At 43.1% G+C, this 18,657-nt stretch overlaps 1 protein-coding gene across 3 annotated transcripts in view; it reads right to left on the bottom strand.

Moving 5' to 3' along the window:
• Positions 1-17,579, bottom strand: part of msraa (methionine sulfoxide reductase Aa) — a 261,249-nt gene extending 243,670 nt beyond the window's left edge. Inside the window, exon 1 of one of the 3 annotated variants that reach the window (XM_055635513.1) lies at positions 17,272-17,579. In XM_055635513.1, coding sequence (XP_055491488.1) covers positions 17,272-17,386 — 115 coding nt within the window. In that variant the 5' untranslated portion in view covers positions 17,387-17,579. Of the gene's footprint in view, positions 1-16,906; positions 17,072-17,271 lie in introns of those variants that run through there. The other 2 variants (XM_055635512.1, XM_055635511.1) reach the window with 2 other exon arrangements.
• Between the last annotated feature and the right edge of the window lie 1,078 nt (positions 17,580-18,657).

The raw sequence follows: 18,657 nt of genomic DNA, 5'->3' as shown, positions 1-18,657 counted from the left end.
CATTCATAGCAAAAAGATTTGAGTATAGGAGCAGGGAGGTTCTACTGCAGTTGTACAGGGTCTTGGTGAGACCACACCTGGAGTATTGCATACAGTTTTGGTCTCCTAATCTGAGGAAAGACATTCTTGCCATAGAGGGAGTATAGAGAAGGTTCACCAGACTGATTCCTGGGATGTCAGGACTTTCATATGAATAAAGACTGGATAGACTCGGCTTGTACTCGCTAGAATTTAGAAGATTGAGGGGGGATCTTATGGAAACTTACAAAATTCTTAAGGGGTTGGACAGGCTAGATGCAGGAAGATTGTTCCCGATGTTGGGGAAGTCCAGAACAAGGGGTCACAGTTTAAGGATAAGGGGGAAATCATTTAGGACCAAGATGAGAAAAACATTTTTCACACAGAGAATGGTGAATCTGTGGAATTCTCTGCCACAGAAGGTAGTTGAGGCCAGTTCATTGACTATATTTAAGAGGGAGTTAGATTGGGCCCTTGTGGCTAAAGGGGTCAGTGGGTATGGAGAGAAGGCAGGTACAGGATACTGAGTTGGATGATCAGCCATGATCATATTGAAGGGCCGAATGGCCTACTCCTGCACCTATTTTCTATGTTTCTATGTTTCTATGTAAAATATTCTTTGAGCAACTCTCTTGCCTTTAGATATCCCTCTTTTGCAGGCAAGTGTAGACAACTAGTAACAAGCTGTTTTGCATGTCCGCATCTGTATTGTTCAAGAAAGTTTAAGCTATCCCCCGGATTAGTAGTTTTCATTTCCATACTTTCTTGGAAACGTTTTATGAAAGTTTCATTATGCTAAGAATCACCGTCATATGTTGGAATTTCCTTTGGAGATAAGGTGGAAAGGATATTTTGTTGAGCTATGAGCTCGCTGATTTTCGTTTGATTCCTCACCAATTCAAATAATTCATTTTGAGATCTCTGATTGGGCACAGATGTATGTTGAACAGGCATCTATCTGTAAAGGGTACTGTCTTGCGTAAGCTTTGTCACGAGACCCATGGCTACTTGTTTGTCCATGTTTGGGTACAGCTCGAGCCTGTATATCAGGCCTCTGAAGAGGATACTGAATTGGTGGTTTGTTACGAGCCTCATCAGGAGGCCTATAAATTTGTTGCTTTGGTCTAACATCCTGTGTTGAAATAAGGCATTGTCGGCCAACCACTTGTTCAGTGGGTACTCAAAGCCGCAAGACCAGGTGGACTCCGGCTATAGATTTAATCCAGCTGCTGTCTCCAGCTCAGCAGCTCCTCTTGGACTGAGGGACTCTTCTTCAGAGATTCTTTCGAGCTGCATCCTGATCCCTGACTCTCCAATACCTCTTTCTTCACCTTGGCTATTGCCAACCGTGGCCATTTTCAGCCGTTCCTTTTCTTCCTCAGCCGTTCTTCTTCTTCCTCAACCTGTCTACCCAACTCTACGGCTTCTCTCTTCAACCGTCCTTTTCATTCCTCAATCTCATGGGGTTTTTTTCCAAGGGGACAGTTTCTAGTGAGGGAGGAGGAAATTCAGCTTTGGCTTCCATTTGAGCAGAAATGTTTGAACTGACAACAGAGCCAGCTTTGTGTCCTGGTCCTTGCATTGAGACGTTTGAGACACTATCTTGTGGTGTTACTTCTTCTTCCATTTGGGTACCTTGTTGCATAGGTTGTGTGACTTTAGGGCATGCTGGTTTTCTGTTCAATTTCAAATAACCATTTTCCTACTTCTCCCACAACGCCGTTAAGATATCCCATCGCTTCTTGAAACCACCGATTATGCCCTTCGCCTTCCTCCTCAGTCAGTGAAGGGCTCAGTAATAAGTTGTGGTTTTGTGCAACCGCAATGCGGAGGTTGACTAGTCACCCATGATTAGATTTTACCGTTTTAGCATTCTCTTCAAGATGCAGGAGTTCTTCCTGGTTCTCTATTAAATTGATAATCTGCTTCCATAGCTTGTTTTTCTCCTTCTGGCATTTCTCCAGAAATGCAACTTGGACCTTCTCAGTGGGCTTCTTTGTTCATTGACTACATCATCTTTGTTCTGGCTCTTCTTCATACCTCTGTGGCTCTTCTCCGCCTGGCTTACCTGTCGAAGATTCCATGGCTCCCTCTGGTGGCTTACCAGCTTCTTCTTGCTCCACAAATTAAACAGGTCTTTAGAAGACTGCCAAATCTGCTAGCAAGATAAACAGGACAGTTTTCAATCTGCTTCAGTCTTCTAGCTGATAAACATTCAATAGTGGTTCAATAAAAAAACGGCTGTATCTATTGCCTTGCTAATTTTCAAGGTTTTCAAATTCTTCTAGCTGGCTCTTAATGTAAACATCCAATTATTTTCGAAGTGCAGGGCTGATTTATCTTGAAATAATGTGAAAATATCTTAACTCCAAAACATCTCAAGGCCAAGCACCTGGCTTTATCCAGGCTGGCAAGCAAACAAGCTTCTTGGCTGCTTTCCAAAACTTTAGCAGAACTTAAACTCCTAGTGTATCTCATAGACTCTTTGTTAGAGCCTATAATTCATTTTAAAAATGCAGCAAATTAGTCGAACTTTTCACAGCATCTCGTCAAGAAGCTGTTCAAATTAAAGCGTTCCAGCATTCAAATCTAAAGCATAACACAATAGCTGATCTTTACTCATGCTCTCGATCAGTGAAGTTTTCAGTCTTCAGATAAGTCGAGTGGATGTGTCGATTACCCTACCGGTAGGTAGGCTCTAAACCGGGTCAAGCTATAATCTCTGGCAGAGATTTAGCTTCTTCAGTTCCTCTTCTACAGAACCAGTTCTTCAGGCAGTAATCTCTCAGAGATCCAGCCCAATCTTCTGTCCCTCTTCTATAGGACCAAACTTCTACCTCATGGTAGTAAGGTAGTTTCAACTCTAATGCAGTGACAGTCTCTACAACGTCTCAAGGGTTTAGCCCTCAATGGTCACTTTAATTGATGACTGTGGATCAGACGTTAATCTATACGCACCCATGAGCCCTCCACGAGACATGCAATGCCGTTGAAAGATGAATATTCCAGATACAGTCTCTTGATTAATAGTTTCTTTATTGAAGTACAAAGCAGTTAGAAAATTCCTCAAAGCTTCTTCTTGTGTAAGTACTTTTCAATCATACTGGCATTTCTCCAGAAGTGCAACTTGGGCCTTTTTGGTGGGCTTCTTTCTTCGTTCGCTACATCTTCTTTGTTCTGGCTCTTCTTCATACCCCTGTGGTCATGCTCGTGCATGGTCGAAAACTATGTCTCTCCCCCGATCTTCATCAAACTAAACTAACTACTTGGGAGTCCGCACCAGAATCCTAGCCACAAACCACGCCCCAGACTATGTATAAATCCCACCCACATAATGGCAGGCAGGTAAAATTTTAAAGGTAACTGGATAATTATAATATGCCGAGTTAAGCTAAATGATTACTACACATAATCATTCACAATTCTGCTTTACTTGTCATTTGAAATTCCCATCCTTCTTTTACATGATCTTGCCATTTCTATCTCTAATCTGCCACATTCCCATATTCGTGAGAAACCGGTTTGGCTCAGGTTCTGGCTAACATCTCTGATTTATAAAGCTGTATTATTGTGATTGTACTGCTATGATCCTAACACTACAATTACCACCCTAACACTCATGGTCATGTTTTTGGTCATTGAGCCAAACATCCCTTTATTTAGTTTAAAGTCTTTTTTTTTGTTTTATATTCCGGTAAAGCCGCTGACGACATTCTTGTTAAGCTAAAGATTTAATGGAAGTAGTGAAAGAAGTGAGAGGAATTTAATTCGATGTTTTGGTCCACAAATGTCTTTCAAGAAACACCATCGTGAATAATAACTGACAAATTATCTGAAAGAGGGATGTTACCATGTGCGGCACAGGCATAGCAGGCAGAATTCTGCCTCACGGCATCAGAAACCCGGGTTTGATCATGACCTCAAGTACTTTCTGTGTGGAGTTGACATGTTCTCTCTGTGGCTGTGTGGGTTTCCTCCTGGAGCACCAGTTTCCTCCCACATCCCAAAGGTGTGTGGGTTTGTACATTAATTGGCCTTTGTAAATTGCCTCTAGTGTGTAGGGAATAGAAGCATAGAAACATAGAAAATAGGTGCAGGAGTAGGCCACTGGGCCCTTCGAGCCTGCACCGCCATTCAATATGATCATGGCTGATGGATAGGAAAATGAGATAACATGGAACTAGTTTGATTGGGTGATCAATGGCCAGCATGGACACAGTGGGCTAATGGATCTGTTTCCACCTTGTATCATCAATGATATTTCTGTTTGCACCCATTATATTTGAGCACCATCTTCACATTGAAAAGCTGAAATATTAACTATGGTAATCAGTTCCAATTTACTTGGGTTAATTGGGGTCAAAAGCAGATGAAATTCAGTTCCAAATATGCAGATTTAAAGATAAAGGCAAGTATACTTGCAAGTATATATGACTGATAATAATCCAATTGGCAAATATATTAAAAAAAAATGAAACATCTTGCAAAAAATTGGAAATAACAAAAACATGTATTGTTGTTCTGGCTTGAGGCCAAAATGTTACAAAATCAAGAGCAGATAGCATATAATACATTTTGCAGAAAATCTATATAATTAAAAGTCTCATCTTGACCACTTCCTGTCTGCGCTGTATATTGATTTTAGAAAAAACGCTACCCTGTATCGCTGTGATTTTTGGCCACCTTACTCACAGTCCTCCTCCGCTGAGCCAGCCCCGAGGATTTTTCCCATCAATGAAAATAAGAATCAGAATCAGAATCACACTTTATTCGCCAAGTATGTTTTGTAACATACGAGGAATTTCATTGGCCAGGTCAGTCATACCATTAAAAGTAACAGATCGCTAAAAAACACATTTTAACATGAACATCCACCACAGTGACTCCTACACATTCCTCACTGTGATGGAAGGCAAAATAAACTTCAAGTCCTTCCCTTAGTCCTTCCTCGGTCGTGGGCTTCGAGCCCCCGTTGATGGGACGATCTTGACTCCAGTAGCCGACGGCGTTTGGGCCCTCCGCGTTGAGGCAATCTGCTCCTGCATTGAGGGGGATGTCAGCTCCCCCGTGCTGGATGATCGAACCTCGCGTCGGGACTGGTCGTACCTTCCGCGACATTGGAGCTCCCGACTCGGCCTCACTCGAGACTGCGAGCCCTTGATGGTAAGTCCATGGTGGTCATGGTGGGAGCGATCCCAGGTAAGGGATTAGCTCCGATGTTAAGTCCAAGCCGCTCGGTGGGGTTCACATCTGTCCGAGGCTTCTAGCTCCATCGGTGGTAGGCCACAGAGCCCGGAGAATGTGATCTGAAAATTGATCACATCTCCGGGAAGGTAAGAACTTGAAAAAAAGTTTCCCCCGATCCCCTCCCCCATCCCACCACATAAAACAAAACGAAGAACATTAAAACAAAAACTTTTAACAAACTAAAAAATAAATTATTTGTTAGCCCTTAATAACAATGAGTTGTTTGGCCTGCTGCCTTGCCTGTGCTTGAAACTGCAATGCTTTCTTAGGTCTGACTGTGTTCGGAAGGAGTAAATGCTTTATTTAGTCCAACTGTGTTTGGAAGGAATAAATGCTTTATTAGGTCCAGCTGTGTTTGGAAGGAATAAATGCTTTATTAGGTCCGACTGTGTTTGGAAGGAATAAATGCTTTATTAGGTCTGACTGTGCTTAGTCCAAAAGTCTCGCTCATTTTGTGACTTCCACTTAGAGGACAAGTCGTGCTGATTGCATAATTTCTAGTGAGTGCAGAGGTCGCACTGATTACGTAATTTCCAATAAGTGCAGAGGTCACGCTGATTGCGGATGTGCCGCTGACTGCGGAAGCCCCACAGTGGAGAGGCCGCACTCAGCCATGTGAGTAGATTCAAGAAAGTTTACTGTCATATATATGGTGTGTGAGTCAGTGTGTGTGTGAGTATGAGTGTGTGTGTGAGATTGTGAGTGTGTGAGTGTATGTGTGAATGTATGTGTGAGTGTATGTGTGAATGTATGTGTGAGTGTGTGTGTGTGAGTGTGAGTGTGTGTGTGTGTAAGTGTAGTGTGTGTCTATATGTGAGTACATGTGTGTGTGTGTGTTTATGTGAGTGTGTGAGTGTATGAGTGAGTGTATGTGATTATGTGTCTGTGTGTGAGTGTGTGATTGAGTGTGTGTGTGAGTGAGTGAGTGTATGTGTGAGTGTGAGTGTATGTGTATGTGTGTGTGTGGCTGTGTGTGTGTGTGTGTGTGGTGTGTGTGTGTGGCTGTGTGTGTGGCTGTGTGTGTATATTGGAATTGGTGGAAGGTGGAATATTGCGGGGGGGGACCAGCCCTCCCGTGTGAAGCTGGGACCCAACGGGTCCCGCTTTATCTAGTAATAATATAAATGTAAAATAATTTATGGAATGTGTAGAACTGATGACAAAGAAAACACACAAAACGTTAAAGCCAAACAGTGTAAGGAATTAGGAAGTGAACTGTAAATTCTTGGGCAAGCTATCATCTTTACTTTTAAATCAAACCATATTTCACAATACTACAAATCTCTCTCTCTCTCTCTCTCTCTCTCTCTCTTTCTCTCTCTTTTTTTTGCGAAGCCAAAGACATGGTGAACCTGTTGAAACATACGTTAGTGCTTTGAAACACATTGCCAGGAGATGTGCCTTTGGCGATTTATGTGACAGCCTAGTTTGTGACTGTCTGGTCTATTGCATTCTCAATGATAAATTATGTGATGTGCTGCTATGCGATACTGAACTCACTCTGGAGACTGCTGAAAACTGCTGTTGCATTGCTAAAATGTCTGATGCTCCTGCTAAATTCTTGGGAGATGGCCCCCACTCTGCCCATGATGTTAAGTTGCCAGCACACTTTATCAAGCTTCTCGTCAATTTCCTCAAGTGCCCGACAGGTCTGCCGTTAAACTCATAAACAATTGTTTTAATTGTGGGGGTTCGCATATTGCTGTCCATGACCATTGCCCGGCTTATGGAAAGCTTTGTCACCTGTAAAAAAACGCAACAATTTTTTCCGATACTGCCGCTCACGTAGCAACAGAGTTCAAACAAGACAATCTGTCAATTCACTCGACCACGGGAACATGGACTCTGGGCACTCTCAAACGGTTCCCACAGACTTTCTGTCTGCTAACGAGGATCTTGATATGGATGTACATTCCCTGTCTGACTTGCCTCATAAACATCAAGATCCCAAGGTCGTTTTGCTCATTAATGCAAGAGTTTTTTTCTGAAAAACAACACAGGTGCTCGGTGTAATGTGATGTATGTGATGTCTTTATCTGAATTGAAGAAAATACGAAAAACAGAGACTATCAATCCTACGGCTGCCTCCCATCTTTCATTTGCAGGAGGTCCAGTGCATCCTATCGGTCAAGTCGAGTTACAATGCTGTCTTGACTCACGTGTCCACAGCCTGAGTTTCTATATTGTTTGTGAAAATGTGCCATCCCTGCTGGGTGTTAAGACTTGTCACGACCTGGGACTGGTCACTTTCAGTGCTTCTGTTTGTCATCTGACTACAACTTGTGACTTTCCTCAACAAATCCTGACACAATACCAAAATTTCTTTGACGACAAGCTGTGCAGGTTGCCTGTCAAGTACACTATTACGATTAACCCTGAGGTACTTCCAAGTTGTCCGTCCGGCACACAGGATTCCCCATGCTATGTGGAACTGTGTTCAAAGTGAACTCAACAGAATGGTGTATCTGGGTGTGATTGCCCCCGTCGCTGTCCCCTCGGATTGGGTCTCACCCATGGTCGTGGCAACAAAGAAGAACAAGGATGAAATAAGGATTTGCATCAATACCCAAAAAAGATAAAGATCTAGAAGACCCGTGATCATGCAGAGCAATCGCCCTGTTAAATACAGATCAGAAAATATCAGCCAAAACTTTGGCAAGAAGATTAAGTAAATACGTTAATAAATGAATACATTCGGATCAAACGGGGTTTATACCCAAGAGACATTTGTTTAATAATTTGAGACGCCTTTTTAACATAATGTACTCACACAGAACTAAAGAAGAAGACTTATCAATTATTTCATTAGATGCCGAAAAAGCATTTGACCAAGTAGAATGGAAATATCTTTTCACAGTACAGGTGCACAACCTTTCATCCGAAAGCCTTGGGACCAGACAATTTTCGTAATTCGGAATTTTTCGGCTTTTGGAATGGAAGATTTTTAGCGTAGATTTTAACGGCTGGCTCAGTGGTAGAGTGCTCGGCTCATATCCGCAAGGTCGCGAGTTTGCGCCTCGATCCCGGCAGTTACTCGATCGCGAGTTTGAGTCTTCAATGTAGTTTTTTCTTTCAGAATAGGAGAGAATAGGGAGGGTTAGGCTGGGATCATTCTCTGCGAGATGATCTTAGTGCGGGAGACAAGTGTAGGAGAGGTGTACTGACTGTGTGGGCAGAACTTTGGAAGTGATTGCCCACCATTCTCAAAAGCCGCTGTGTCTCCCTGTCCCTGGGATAGCAGGGGGCGATCAAACAGCACAATACCCCCCTCCCCCTCCAACTCCAGAGGAATCCACTCCCCGATGGGCCGCTACGGCGACAAGTGGCAGTTCGCCCACAGCCCGAGCTGCGCCACCCCAAGAACAAGACGTACCTTGCGCACCATCAGCTTCTGCCCCTACGGGGAGCGTGTTCCTCTGGAGTTGGAACGGGGCTAGGCTGCTGCTGGCTGTGGGTCTCTGGGATCTCCGTGCTTGCCATGGGCCTGGGGGTCGGTGTCCCGTTGGTCCTGACGTCTCCGGTGACTGGCATTGTATGCTGGCATCGCCGACGTGAAGACAGTGCAAAGCCCCCACGCTGGTGCAATGGGCGGGGAGCTGGAGAGGGGAAGGAAGGGGTCACACACATGGCCGTGAAGCAGAGGGGTGTAGGTGGGGTGAAACTGAAGGGAGCGACAATCTGCGTATCGTGAGTCTACCGTGGGAACTTTTTAACTTAGCTGGCAGGCAGCAGCAGATTGTCAATTATTAACCCTCCCGCGCAATATACCTTCTCTTTTATGAATGGGGATTTAGTTCCCCTTTCTTCGAGGACCAACCGGAGGTTCCGCTGTCACCTCTGCGGGCCGCCCTCGGTGAACGTCTTCAAGGAGCTTTCTTCAAGGACCGTAAAAATGTCCGCTATTCGGAGCTTTTCGTTATTTGGAATTTCGGATAAAAGGTTGTGCACCTGTACCGCAAAAATTTCAGATGGGAGAAAATTTTATTTCATGGATAAAATTGTTATATGATAAGTCGACTGCCAGAATACTGACTAACCATATACTCTCTCCTAAATTTCAGTTATCCAGGGGCAAAAGACAGGGATGTGCATTATCACCCCTGTTATTTGCCCTTGCGATTGAACCCCTCGCGGAAAGTATAAGAGTACATCCGAACATTCATGGCTATAATTCTAAATACTCCAATTATAAAATATAATTATATGCAGATTATGTATTATTATATATCACCAACTCTCAAGGTAGTATTCCAAGTATATTAAATCTTATAGAGGAATTTGGTTCCTTTTCAGGATATAGAATAAACTGGAACAAAAGTGAAATTATGGCAATAAAACCTGAAGAGTCGACACACCTTCTAAAATTCCCCTTCAGAATTGCTACGGAAAAAATTCAAATGCCTGGGTGTTCAGGTTACCAGAAAATATACCTCTGTATTCAATGCAAACTTCCTGCCTTTAGTTACTAAATTAAATGTTCTTATTCAATTTTGGAAAACACTCCCGTTGTCTCTAATAGGCAGAATAAATGCTATAAAGATGATGTTCCTCCCACAAATTCTGTATTTATTTCAATCAATACCGATATACCTTCCTAATTTTTTTTTCAAAAATCTTGATTCTCTGATTACAAACTTTATCTGGGATTATAAAACAAATTCATAAACGACATCTATGTAAACCCAAAGAAATGGGCAGATTGGCTCTCCCCAATTTCTTATACCATTATTGGGCAACGAATACTAAAAATGGAATTTACTGGCTGGCTAACTCATGCCAGGTAGGCTGGTTAATAATGGAGAGAGAGGGTTGCTCGCCTTTTAATATAGGTGCGATTCTTCTCTCCCCAACAAATTTGAAGAACGCACTTATGATAAAAATCTGATTATTCACAGCACTCTACGAATCCGGAGACATGTAAAATCAACTTTTAAACTAAGAAATGTATCTCTTCTCTCACCAATAGCCAATAACCCTTCGTTCAAGCCATCTATTATAGATAAAACATTTACTTATTGGAAAAGACTAGGAATTTAAAAACTTGGAGAACTCTACGAGATGGGAACTCTTCTCTCATTTCAGGAATTACAGTTAAAATACCACCTGAATGGTAATCAATATTTCAGATATCTTCAAATTCGAGACTATTTGAAAACATATACCCATGACTACCAAACTCTGCTGCCAGATATATTAGATGAATGTATGAATAGAAACTCAAAGTCAAACAATTTAACATCATATTTGTATAACACCCTTCTAAATATAGAAATCCCATAGAAGAGACTGGGAAGAGGAACTAGGCCTAAGAATTCCAAAAGACAGATGGGAAGAAAACCTTTTATATATACACAATTGTTCGATTAACTTTAGACATACTTTAATTCAATTTAAAATACTGCACAGACTCTACTATTCAAAGACTAAACTGAATAAGATCTTTCCAAATGTATCTCCTATTTGTGACAAATGTCTCCTTCAAGAAGCAACTATAACACATTCCTTCGCCTCTTGCATAAAATTACATAACTTTTGGAAAGGAATTTTTGAAATTTTCTCAAAAACATTAAAAACAAAACTGGACCCCGACACGGAACTGATTATTCTAGGAACGTCAGAAGCCCGCTCTGAGCTATCAATATTTCAAAGAAGTTTCCTCAATTATGGTCTACTAACGGCGAAAAAACTAATACTCAAAATCTGGAAACATACATCTGCCCCTACTCTTAAAATGTGGATTACAAACATGTCCGAGACGCTACATCTTGAAAATATGAGACTTGTCTTAGCAGAAAAACCAGAGCAATTTTCGAAGACATGGACACCATTCATTGATTCATTACAAGGATAGTATGGTGCAACACAATTTTGGAATTAAATCTAATTACGGGTTGGGTGATGGGTGGGGAGGGATACGAAGCAGGTATATCATCACATTTTGTTTTTCTTTCTGTTTTTGTCTTTTTATTTCTCTACGTCTTTCTTATTTCTTTTACTTACTCTTCATCTATACCAATTTGGTAGTCTAGGGGTTCTATTCTTGCACTTCACTTTCTCTCTCTCTTGCTTTTTCTCTCTTCTCTCTCATCTTTAGCTAAAAAATTTAATTGAAGCTGTACAATAACTGTATTATGTCGTATGCCGATGTTTATATTTTTGTACACTGCTTCTAATAAATAAAAATTAAAAAAAAATAAAAACATCTCTGGTTCAATTAACACTTTCAGATCTAGTGATTGCACAATACAGTCATTAAAATTAAACTTAGATCAACTGGAATTTTGTTCTGCATTGGTAAAATCCATTGCAAATTTGCAACATGTTGGTGCCATGGCCAACCAAGAAACTACCAGATTTAAAGTTTTCATTAATCTCACTAAATTTGATACATCAAACTAAAAGGAGTACAAGCTGTGGTTCTCTTGCATTTTCTTTCACCAACCACCGAGGGGAAAACAAAATTCATACGGGTTTTCTACCAGACAACATGAAATTCTTATTCTACTAAAAAATCTGAAGACATAATCATACAAATTTTGGTGATGCCAAACAAACTATTGAATGCAGCCTGACCTGCTGGGTACTTCCAGCACTTTGCTTTCTATGCCAATAAACTCCTAACCAAACTCTAATCCAAATACACAGAAATACCTGTTTTTTGAAAAGTGATGCCATGCTTTTGGAAGACGAACAGAAATGTAGTGGTTACTCAGACTATTCAATGGCAATCAATAATTATGCCTAGATGGCACTATCCACCAACCAACCACCCAAAAATAACAGGTGTGTCATGCCTTTTCTGCCTTTTAGTTTTAAATCTATCAATATGTTAACGGACAACTGGACCTATAAATTTGAAATTTCTTCCAATTAAATAGAGCAAAGGCCTAAGATTTGTCTTTAGTCTTAATCTGACTATTCCAACCCAGTAGTGACGTTTCTCCACTTTCTACCTTCCGTAAACCCAAGACCATCTGAAACCCTACTGCTTATGCCCCAACATCCAATGACCTATATTAGCTCCCAGTAAAATGCCTACTTGTTTTCAAATCTTAAGATTTAAATCCTCTCCATTTCTGTAATCTCCTGAACCATATCTCTCCAATGATGGCTTTGAAAATCCCATATTTCAAATAATGCAATACCAATAGCTGTATTATTAGTTGGCAAAGGCCTAACCTCTGGAATTCCTTCCCTTAACATCCATAGACTTAAAGAACCTCCATAAAACCTCTGACCATAATTTGGTTATCTGTCCTTATGTGACAGAAAATCAATCTTTATTTAATAATGCTATGAAAACCTTAGGGGTATTTTGCAACATTAATAAGGCATTATATACATACTATTTGTTATTTCAGTTTTAATGTGTTACATCATAAGCATATTTGTGTCATGCAAGTGGCCAAAAGGTTTCAAAACGATTATAGACAATAGACAATACACAATATGTGCAGGAGTAGGCCATTCAGCCCTTCGAGCCAGCAACGCCATTCAATATGATCATGGCTGATCATCCCCAATCAGTACCCCGTTCCTGCCTTCTCCCCATATCCCCTGACTCCACTAATTTTAAGAGCCTTGTCTAGCTCTCTCTTGAAAGCATCCAGAGAACCTGCCTCCACCGCCCTCTGAGGCAGAGAATTCCACAGACTCACCACTCTCTGTGAGAAACAGTGTTTCCTCGTCTCCGTTCTAAATGGCTTACTCCTTATTCTTAAACTGTGGCCCATGGTTCAGGACTCTCCCAACATCGGGAACATGTTTCCTGCCCCTATCGTGTCCAAACCCTTAACAATCTTATATGTTTCAATTAGATATCCTCTCATCCTTCTAAACTCCAGAGTTTAACAAGCCCAGCCACTTCATTCTCTCAGCATATGACAGTCCCGCCATCCCGGGAATTAACCTTGTAAACCTACGCTGCACTCCCTCAATAGCAAGAATGTCCTTCCTCAAATTAGGGGACCAAAACTGCATGCAATACTCCAGTTGTGGTCTCACTAGTGCTCTGTACAACTGCAGAAGGACCTCTTTGCGCCTATATTTGATTCCTCTTGTTATAAAGGCCAACGCTTTCTTCACTGCCTGCTGTACCTGCATGCTTACTTTCAAAGACTGATGTACAAGGATCTTGTTGTACTTACCCTTTTCCCAACATGATGCCATTTAGATTGTAATCTGCCTTCCTGCTTTTCCTACCAAAGTGGATAACCTCACATTTATCTGCATTAAACATCATCTGCCATGCATCTGCCCACTCCCCCAACCTGTCCATGTTACCCTGCATTCTCATAGCATCCTCCTCACAGTTCACACTGCCGCCCAGCTTTGTGTCATCTGCAAATTTGCTAATGTTATTTTGAATCCCTTCATCCAAATCATTGATGTATATTGTAAATAGCTGCGGTCCCAGCACCGAGCCTTGCGGTACCCCACTAGTCACTGTCTGCCATTCTGAAAGGGACCCGTTAATCCCTACTCTTTGTTTCCTGCCTGCCATCCATGTCAGCACTCTACCCCCAATACCATGTGCCCTAATTTTGCCCACTAATCTCCTATGTGGGACCTTATCAAATGCTTTCTGAAATTCTGGGTACACTACATCCACTGGCTCTCCCTTGTCCATTTTCTTAATTACATCTTCAAACATTTCCAGAAGATTAGACAAGTATGACTTCCCTTTCGTAAATCCATGCTGACTCGGACCAATTCGCTTACTGCTATCCAAATGTCAGGCTAACTGGTCTATAATTCCCCGTTTTCTCTCTCCCGCTTTTCTTAAATAGTGGGATAACATTAGCTACCCTCCAATCCACAGGAACTGATCCTAAGTCTATAGAACATTGGAAAATTATCACCAATGCATCCACGATTTCACATTGCGTTGTAAGGTGGAATGTGAGGAGCTGTTCCTCAGGTTTGCATGCTACTTGATCTGCGGAGCTACTCCAGTGCTGTGTGTTTTTGGCATAGTTTTAAGGTATGTAAAATGTAAGGTAAGGAGATTTTTTTCATTCAGAGGACAACTTGAATATGGAATCGATCACTTGAAGGGATAATTATTGCAAAAATTCTTAGACCCCCAGAGCCTGTTTCTATGCCATATCATGCAATGGGTTTGCCTTCATTAAGATCACCAATACCTAATTTATACATAACTAAAGCTCTGATCTTGTGCTCTTCCGGTTTGTGTGATTTTTCTATTTGCACAAAAACGGTATGCGATAGCACTACGATTTTTTACCAGCTCACTCACCGTTCTCCTGTGCTGCGAGTGCAACAAGTTTCGTTCCAATCGGTTGTATATTGTAAAATTTAGCGAGGATTAAAAATCGTAAAAAACGTGCGGGCACAGATCAATCTCCTCTCCTGCCAATCAACGGCGCGTGGATTGGTCTCTTCTCCTGTCACTCCCCGGGATGGTCCGACCCTTCCTGCACCATCGCATCTTTACTGGAGCTGAGGGATGCTGTGGGTGGCCGACAGAAGTTTCCAAACGGACACAATTATTGTAGGGACCGGAAGCGGTGCAGCGCGGTGGGTCGATGTCGCCAAACGGAAAGCGGTGAATCTGATCCCAGCGGAGGAGTGTGTCCAGCACCCACTGTGAGTCCCAAATGTACCGCCATCGCGATGCCCTGCAGCTGCAGCACCTTCCCCTCTGGTCCCCCTCGCTGGATCCTGCCCCCTCCCCAATGATACCCCCCTCTCCGCCATGGCTATTCCCCCGACTTTTCTCCCCCCACCTCCTGCCAGCACAGCCATAGCTGCAGGTGCTTCCGGGCCGATCCGAGGCCTGGCTCTGAGGACGTCAACAACTGATGCTCCTCCGGGGCATGCAAGAAGGAAGAGGTGCGGCAATCTCGAGATCCTGGGGAGGATGAGTGGCGGAGGAGAGGGAATAGAGGGAGAGATGGGGAGTAGGGAGGGGAGAGGAGTTATGTAGGGAGTGACTGAGGGTAGGGGAAAGGAGAGGTGAGGGAGGGATTGGGGGAGGGTAGGAGGAGAGGGAAAATAAGAGGGAGGAGGTGAGGAGGGAGAGTGGGGGAGGCAGGAGAATAGAGGGAGAGTAGGGGGGGAGTAGAGAGGGGAAGTGGGAGGAGGTAGGTAGTGGAGAATAGAGGGAGAGGAGGGCAGTGGAGGAGATGAGGAGGGATAGTGGTGGGGATAGGGGAGGTGAGGAGTGGGGGGGATAAGTGATAGGAAGGGGGTAGGGAGGGAGAGAGGAGTTATGGAGGGAGGGAGTGACTGAGGGTAGGGGAAAGGAGAGGGAGAGAGAGGTGATTGGGGGAGGGGAGGAGGAGAGGGGAAAGAAGAGGGAGGGTGAAGAGGAGGGGGAGAGAGTGCTAAGGATGAGGGGAAATGAGCTGTGCCTGTGCAGTTGGAGGCTTTGGGTGAGTGGTGAAATATTGCGTTGGGGGACCAAGCCTCCTGTGTGACAGGGACCCAATGGGTCCAATTTAGTCTAGTATATTTAGAAAATTACCAAATCTCTTTTATGAATGCATAAATATCAAACATATTTCAAATAAATAATCTCAAAACCCTGATTTGCTGATTATAAAGGAGAAAATGCAGGAAAGCTTTGTCGGAACGTCGCCTGCTCGCCGTGCAATTCAGAGAGAGCGGGCTGAGGGGTTACATTATAGAGATTTATAACATTATGAGAGACACATATGGGATAGATAACGTATTTTTCCCCAGGGCAGAACAGTCCAAAACTAGAGGGCAGATTTTAAGGTGAGAGGGAAAGCTTTAAAATGCATCTGAGGGATGTGTTTTCACAAATTGTACGGTGGAAGTGTGAAATGAGTTGCCAACGGAGGTGGACACAATTACAATACTGTACTTAAATTGTGTGGACAGGTACATTGATTAGAGAGGATTAGTGATACGGACTAGGCATAGACAAATGGAATTAGCAATAGATAGACATCTTGATCTGCATGCATGAGTTGGGCCAATAGAACTGCTTCTGTACTATATAACTATGAATCTCTATGAATTTAAGTTCAGACTGTGGGATTGTAACTGTGCAATGTTGGAATGTCCAAATATAACTCATAGGAGAAAAATGTAAAGTAGGAAAATTAAAGAGATAAACCGGGTATGAACAGTGGACTTCTAATGAATTTCCGTTAATTTTTTTTTTGCCCTCGGAGGCGTAGCTGGGCAAGATGCCAAGTATCCCGGTGGACTTTGGGAGCACACTGCTGGCTAGAGACGGGGAGAAATGCTATGAACACAAAAAACAAAGACAGCGCTCCCCGCTTGCCCTGGCCCCCGCCTTTGCGATGTGTGTGTGTGTGCGTGTGTGTTCCACTCTTTGACAGTCGCTGTTCCAGTACTTCAGGCGACTGCCGGCAACTTGACAGTCCCGGCAGTCCGCTGAAAATGTGCCTAAGTGGGACAGGCCCATTATTACTCCAGCACTTTGCGTCTAACCTCTAAATCCTACGATCGTATAGAAAGTATATGGAATCCTATTCTAAAATTGATCAAATACAAACTCCATAACGAAAAAGTTATCACTCTCCAAAAATGAAAAGCAGAGCTGGTGTTTATAAATGTCATCGGATTTGGCAACTTCAGTTACACGAAACAAAACAAAAACCTCACAGATGTTGTTCCATCTAACCTGGGGTTGAATGACACAACTCGTGTGCTGCTCTTGCCTCAGTGGGCGCTCTGAGAATGGAGAGTGAGGCGCGGCAACTGTTTATCTTGCTGGGCCCGATGCCGCCGCAGAACAACCCAGCTCGGCAATTGTGCGCGAGCATGGTGGAACGTCAGGCGGTCAAAGTCAGCGCGAGCTCCGGGAGACGTTCCAGCGATCAGGCGGAGCTGCTGCAAAGCCCGTCCTCCTCATGCAACGACTGCGTTGCCAATGCAAACGTTGCGATCATTACCGCAAAGCCCGTTCCAGACAGCACCAGTTGCTTTTGGAATAAACACTAGACGATTGGAAAGTATTCGAAATCGACTGAAGTTAAATGTGTGTACCTGAAACTTTGACTTCTTCATTTCTCCCGAGACAGGCTTGCTCTTTCGTGGAAATCAGATTTCGGGAAGCCATTACCGCTGTTCTTCCGAGGATAAGGTAACGCCAGAATTGCATCTTACGGAAGGAAAGTCGTGTGAGAGTTCAACCACATCTAGCCCATCCCTGAATGAGTCCTTGAATAAACACATGCCCGCTTCTGGTCTGGGGTGGTACCCGTGTCATATTTTGTTCTATCTATAGGAGGGAATCGGCGAGTGTGTTTAGTATTTTTTCGAGAAAATAAGTCGTGAGTTTTTATGATCAAAAAGTTTATTGACGGAAAAAGCAACCGTTTGAATACCATCTGATGAAACAAACTAGTAGCCCAGAACAGGGTTCCCCAGCGGTGACCTACGAAAGCGGAAATGATACGGTTGATTACGTGTTTACCCGATCACTACGTAATAAAGGGAATTAATTAGAAATGAAGATAACGCAAAATGCTGGAATAGCTCAGCGTATCGGCATCTCTGGAGAAAAGGAATAGGTGACGTTTCGGGTCGAGACCCTTTCTTAATTCTGAGAGTCAGAGGAAAGGGAAACGAGAAACATAGACGATGATGTAGAGAGATATAGAAAAAACGAATTAAAGATATGCAAAAAAGTAACAATGTTAAAGAAAACAGGCCATTCATTGTTAGCTGGGGCTAGGTGAAAGCGAGTTATCAACAATGAAACTAGTACAACGGCCAGGGTGGGGGAGGGGCAGAGAGAGGGGGGGATGCAAGGGTTACTTAAAGTTAGAGAAATCAATATTCACAGCTGAATATGAGGTGCTGTTCCCCCCAATTTTTGTTTGACCTCACTTTGACAGTGGAGGAGGCCTAGGACAGAAAGGTCAGTGTGGGAATGGGAAGGGGAGTTAAGGGCCTGTCCCACTTAGGCGATTTTTTGGCGACTGCCGGCGACTGTCACAGTCGTAGCAGGTCGTCGAAAAAGCGGCGACTGGACCCCCCCCACGACAATGTCTATGACAAGCTACGACAACCTACCACCTAGTCGACATCAAGCTACGGCAAGATACCGACAACCGGCGCCCCATTAGGACGTCCAACTATGACCACACCTACGACCACACAGACGACACTTGCAACATGCTACGACAAGCAATGACCCTGTTGGCGACAACTGTAGACAATTCAATCGCTGGTACCTGACGTAGGTTGACATAGGTAGTTGCCAATGGAATTCACCAAAGTCAGCACCCGGCAACAACCAACATCACCTCCTAGGTTCCATGCTGTCTACATGAGTTCTGATTACATTCATCCAGTCAGAAAACCCACCTGTTGTAAGTGATGTTTGGCATTTAGAAAAGAGTTTGCAAGCAAAACAGCCTTTGATCT

This window comes from Leucoraja erinacea, chromosome 5 (genome assembly GCF_028641065.1).
Source record: "Leucoraja erinacea ecotype New England chromosome 5, Leri_hhj_1, whole genome shotgun sequence".
Lineage (NCBI taxonomy): Eukaryota > Metazoa > Chordata > Chondrichthyes > Rajiformes > Rajidae > Leucoraja > Leucoraja erinaceus.
This window is presented reverse-complemented; position numbering and strand designations above follow the sequence as displayed.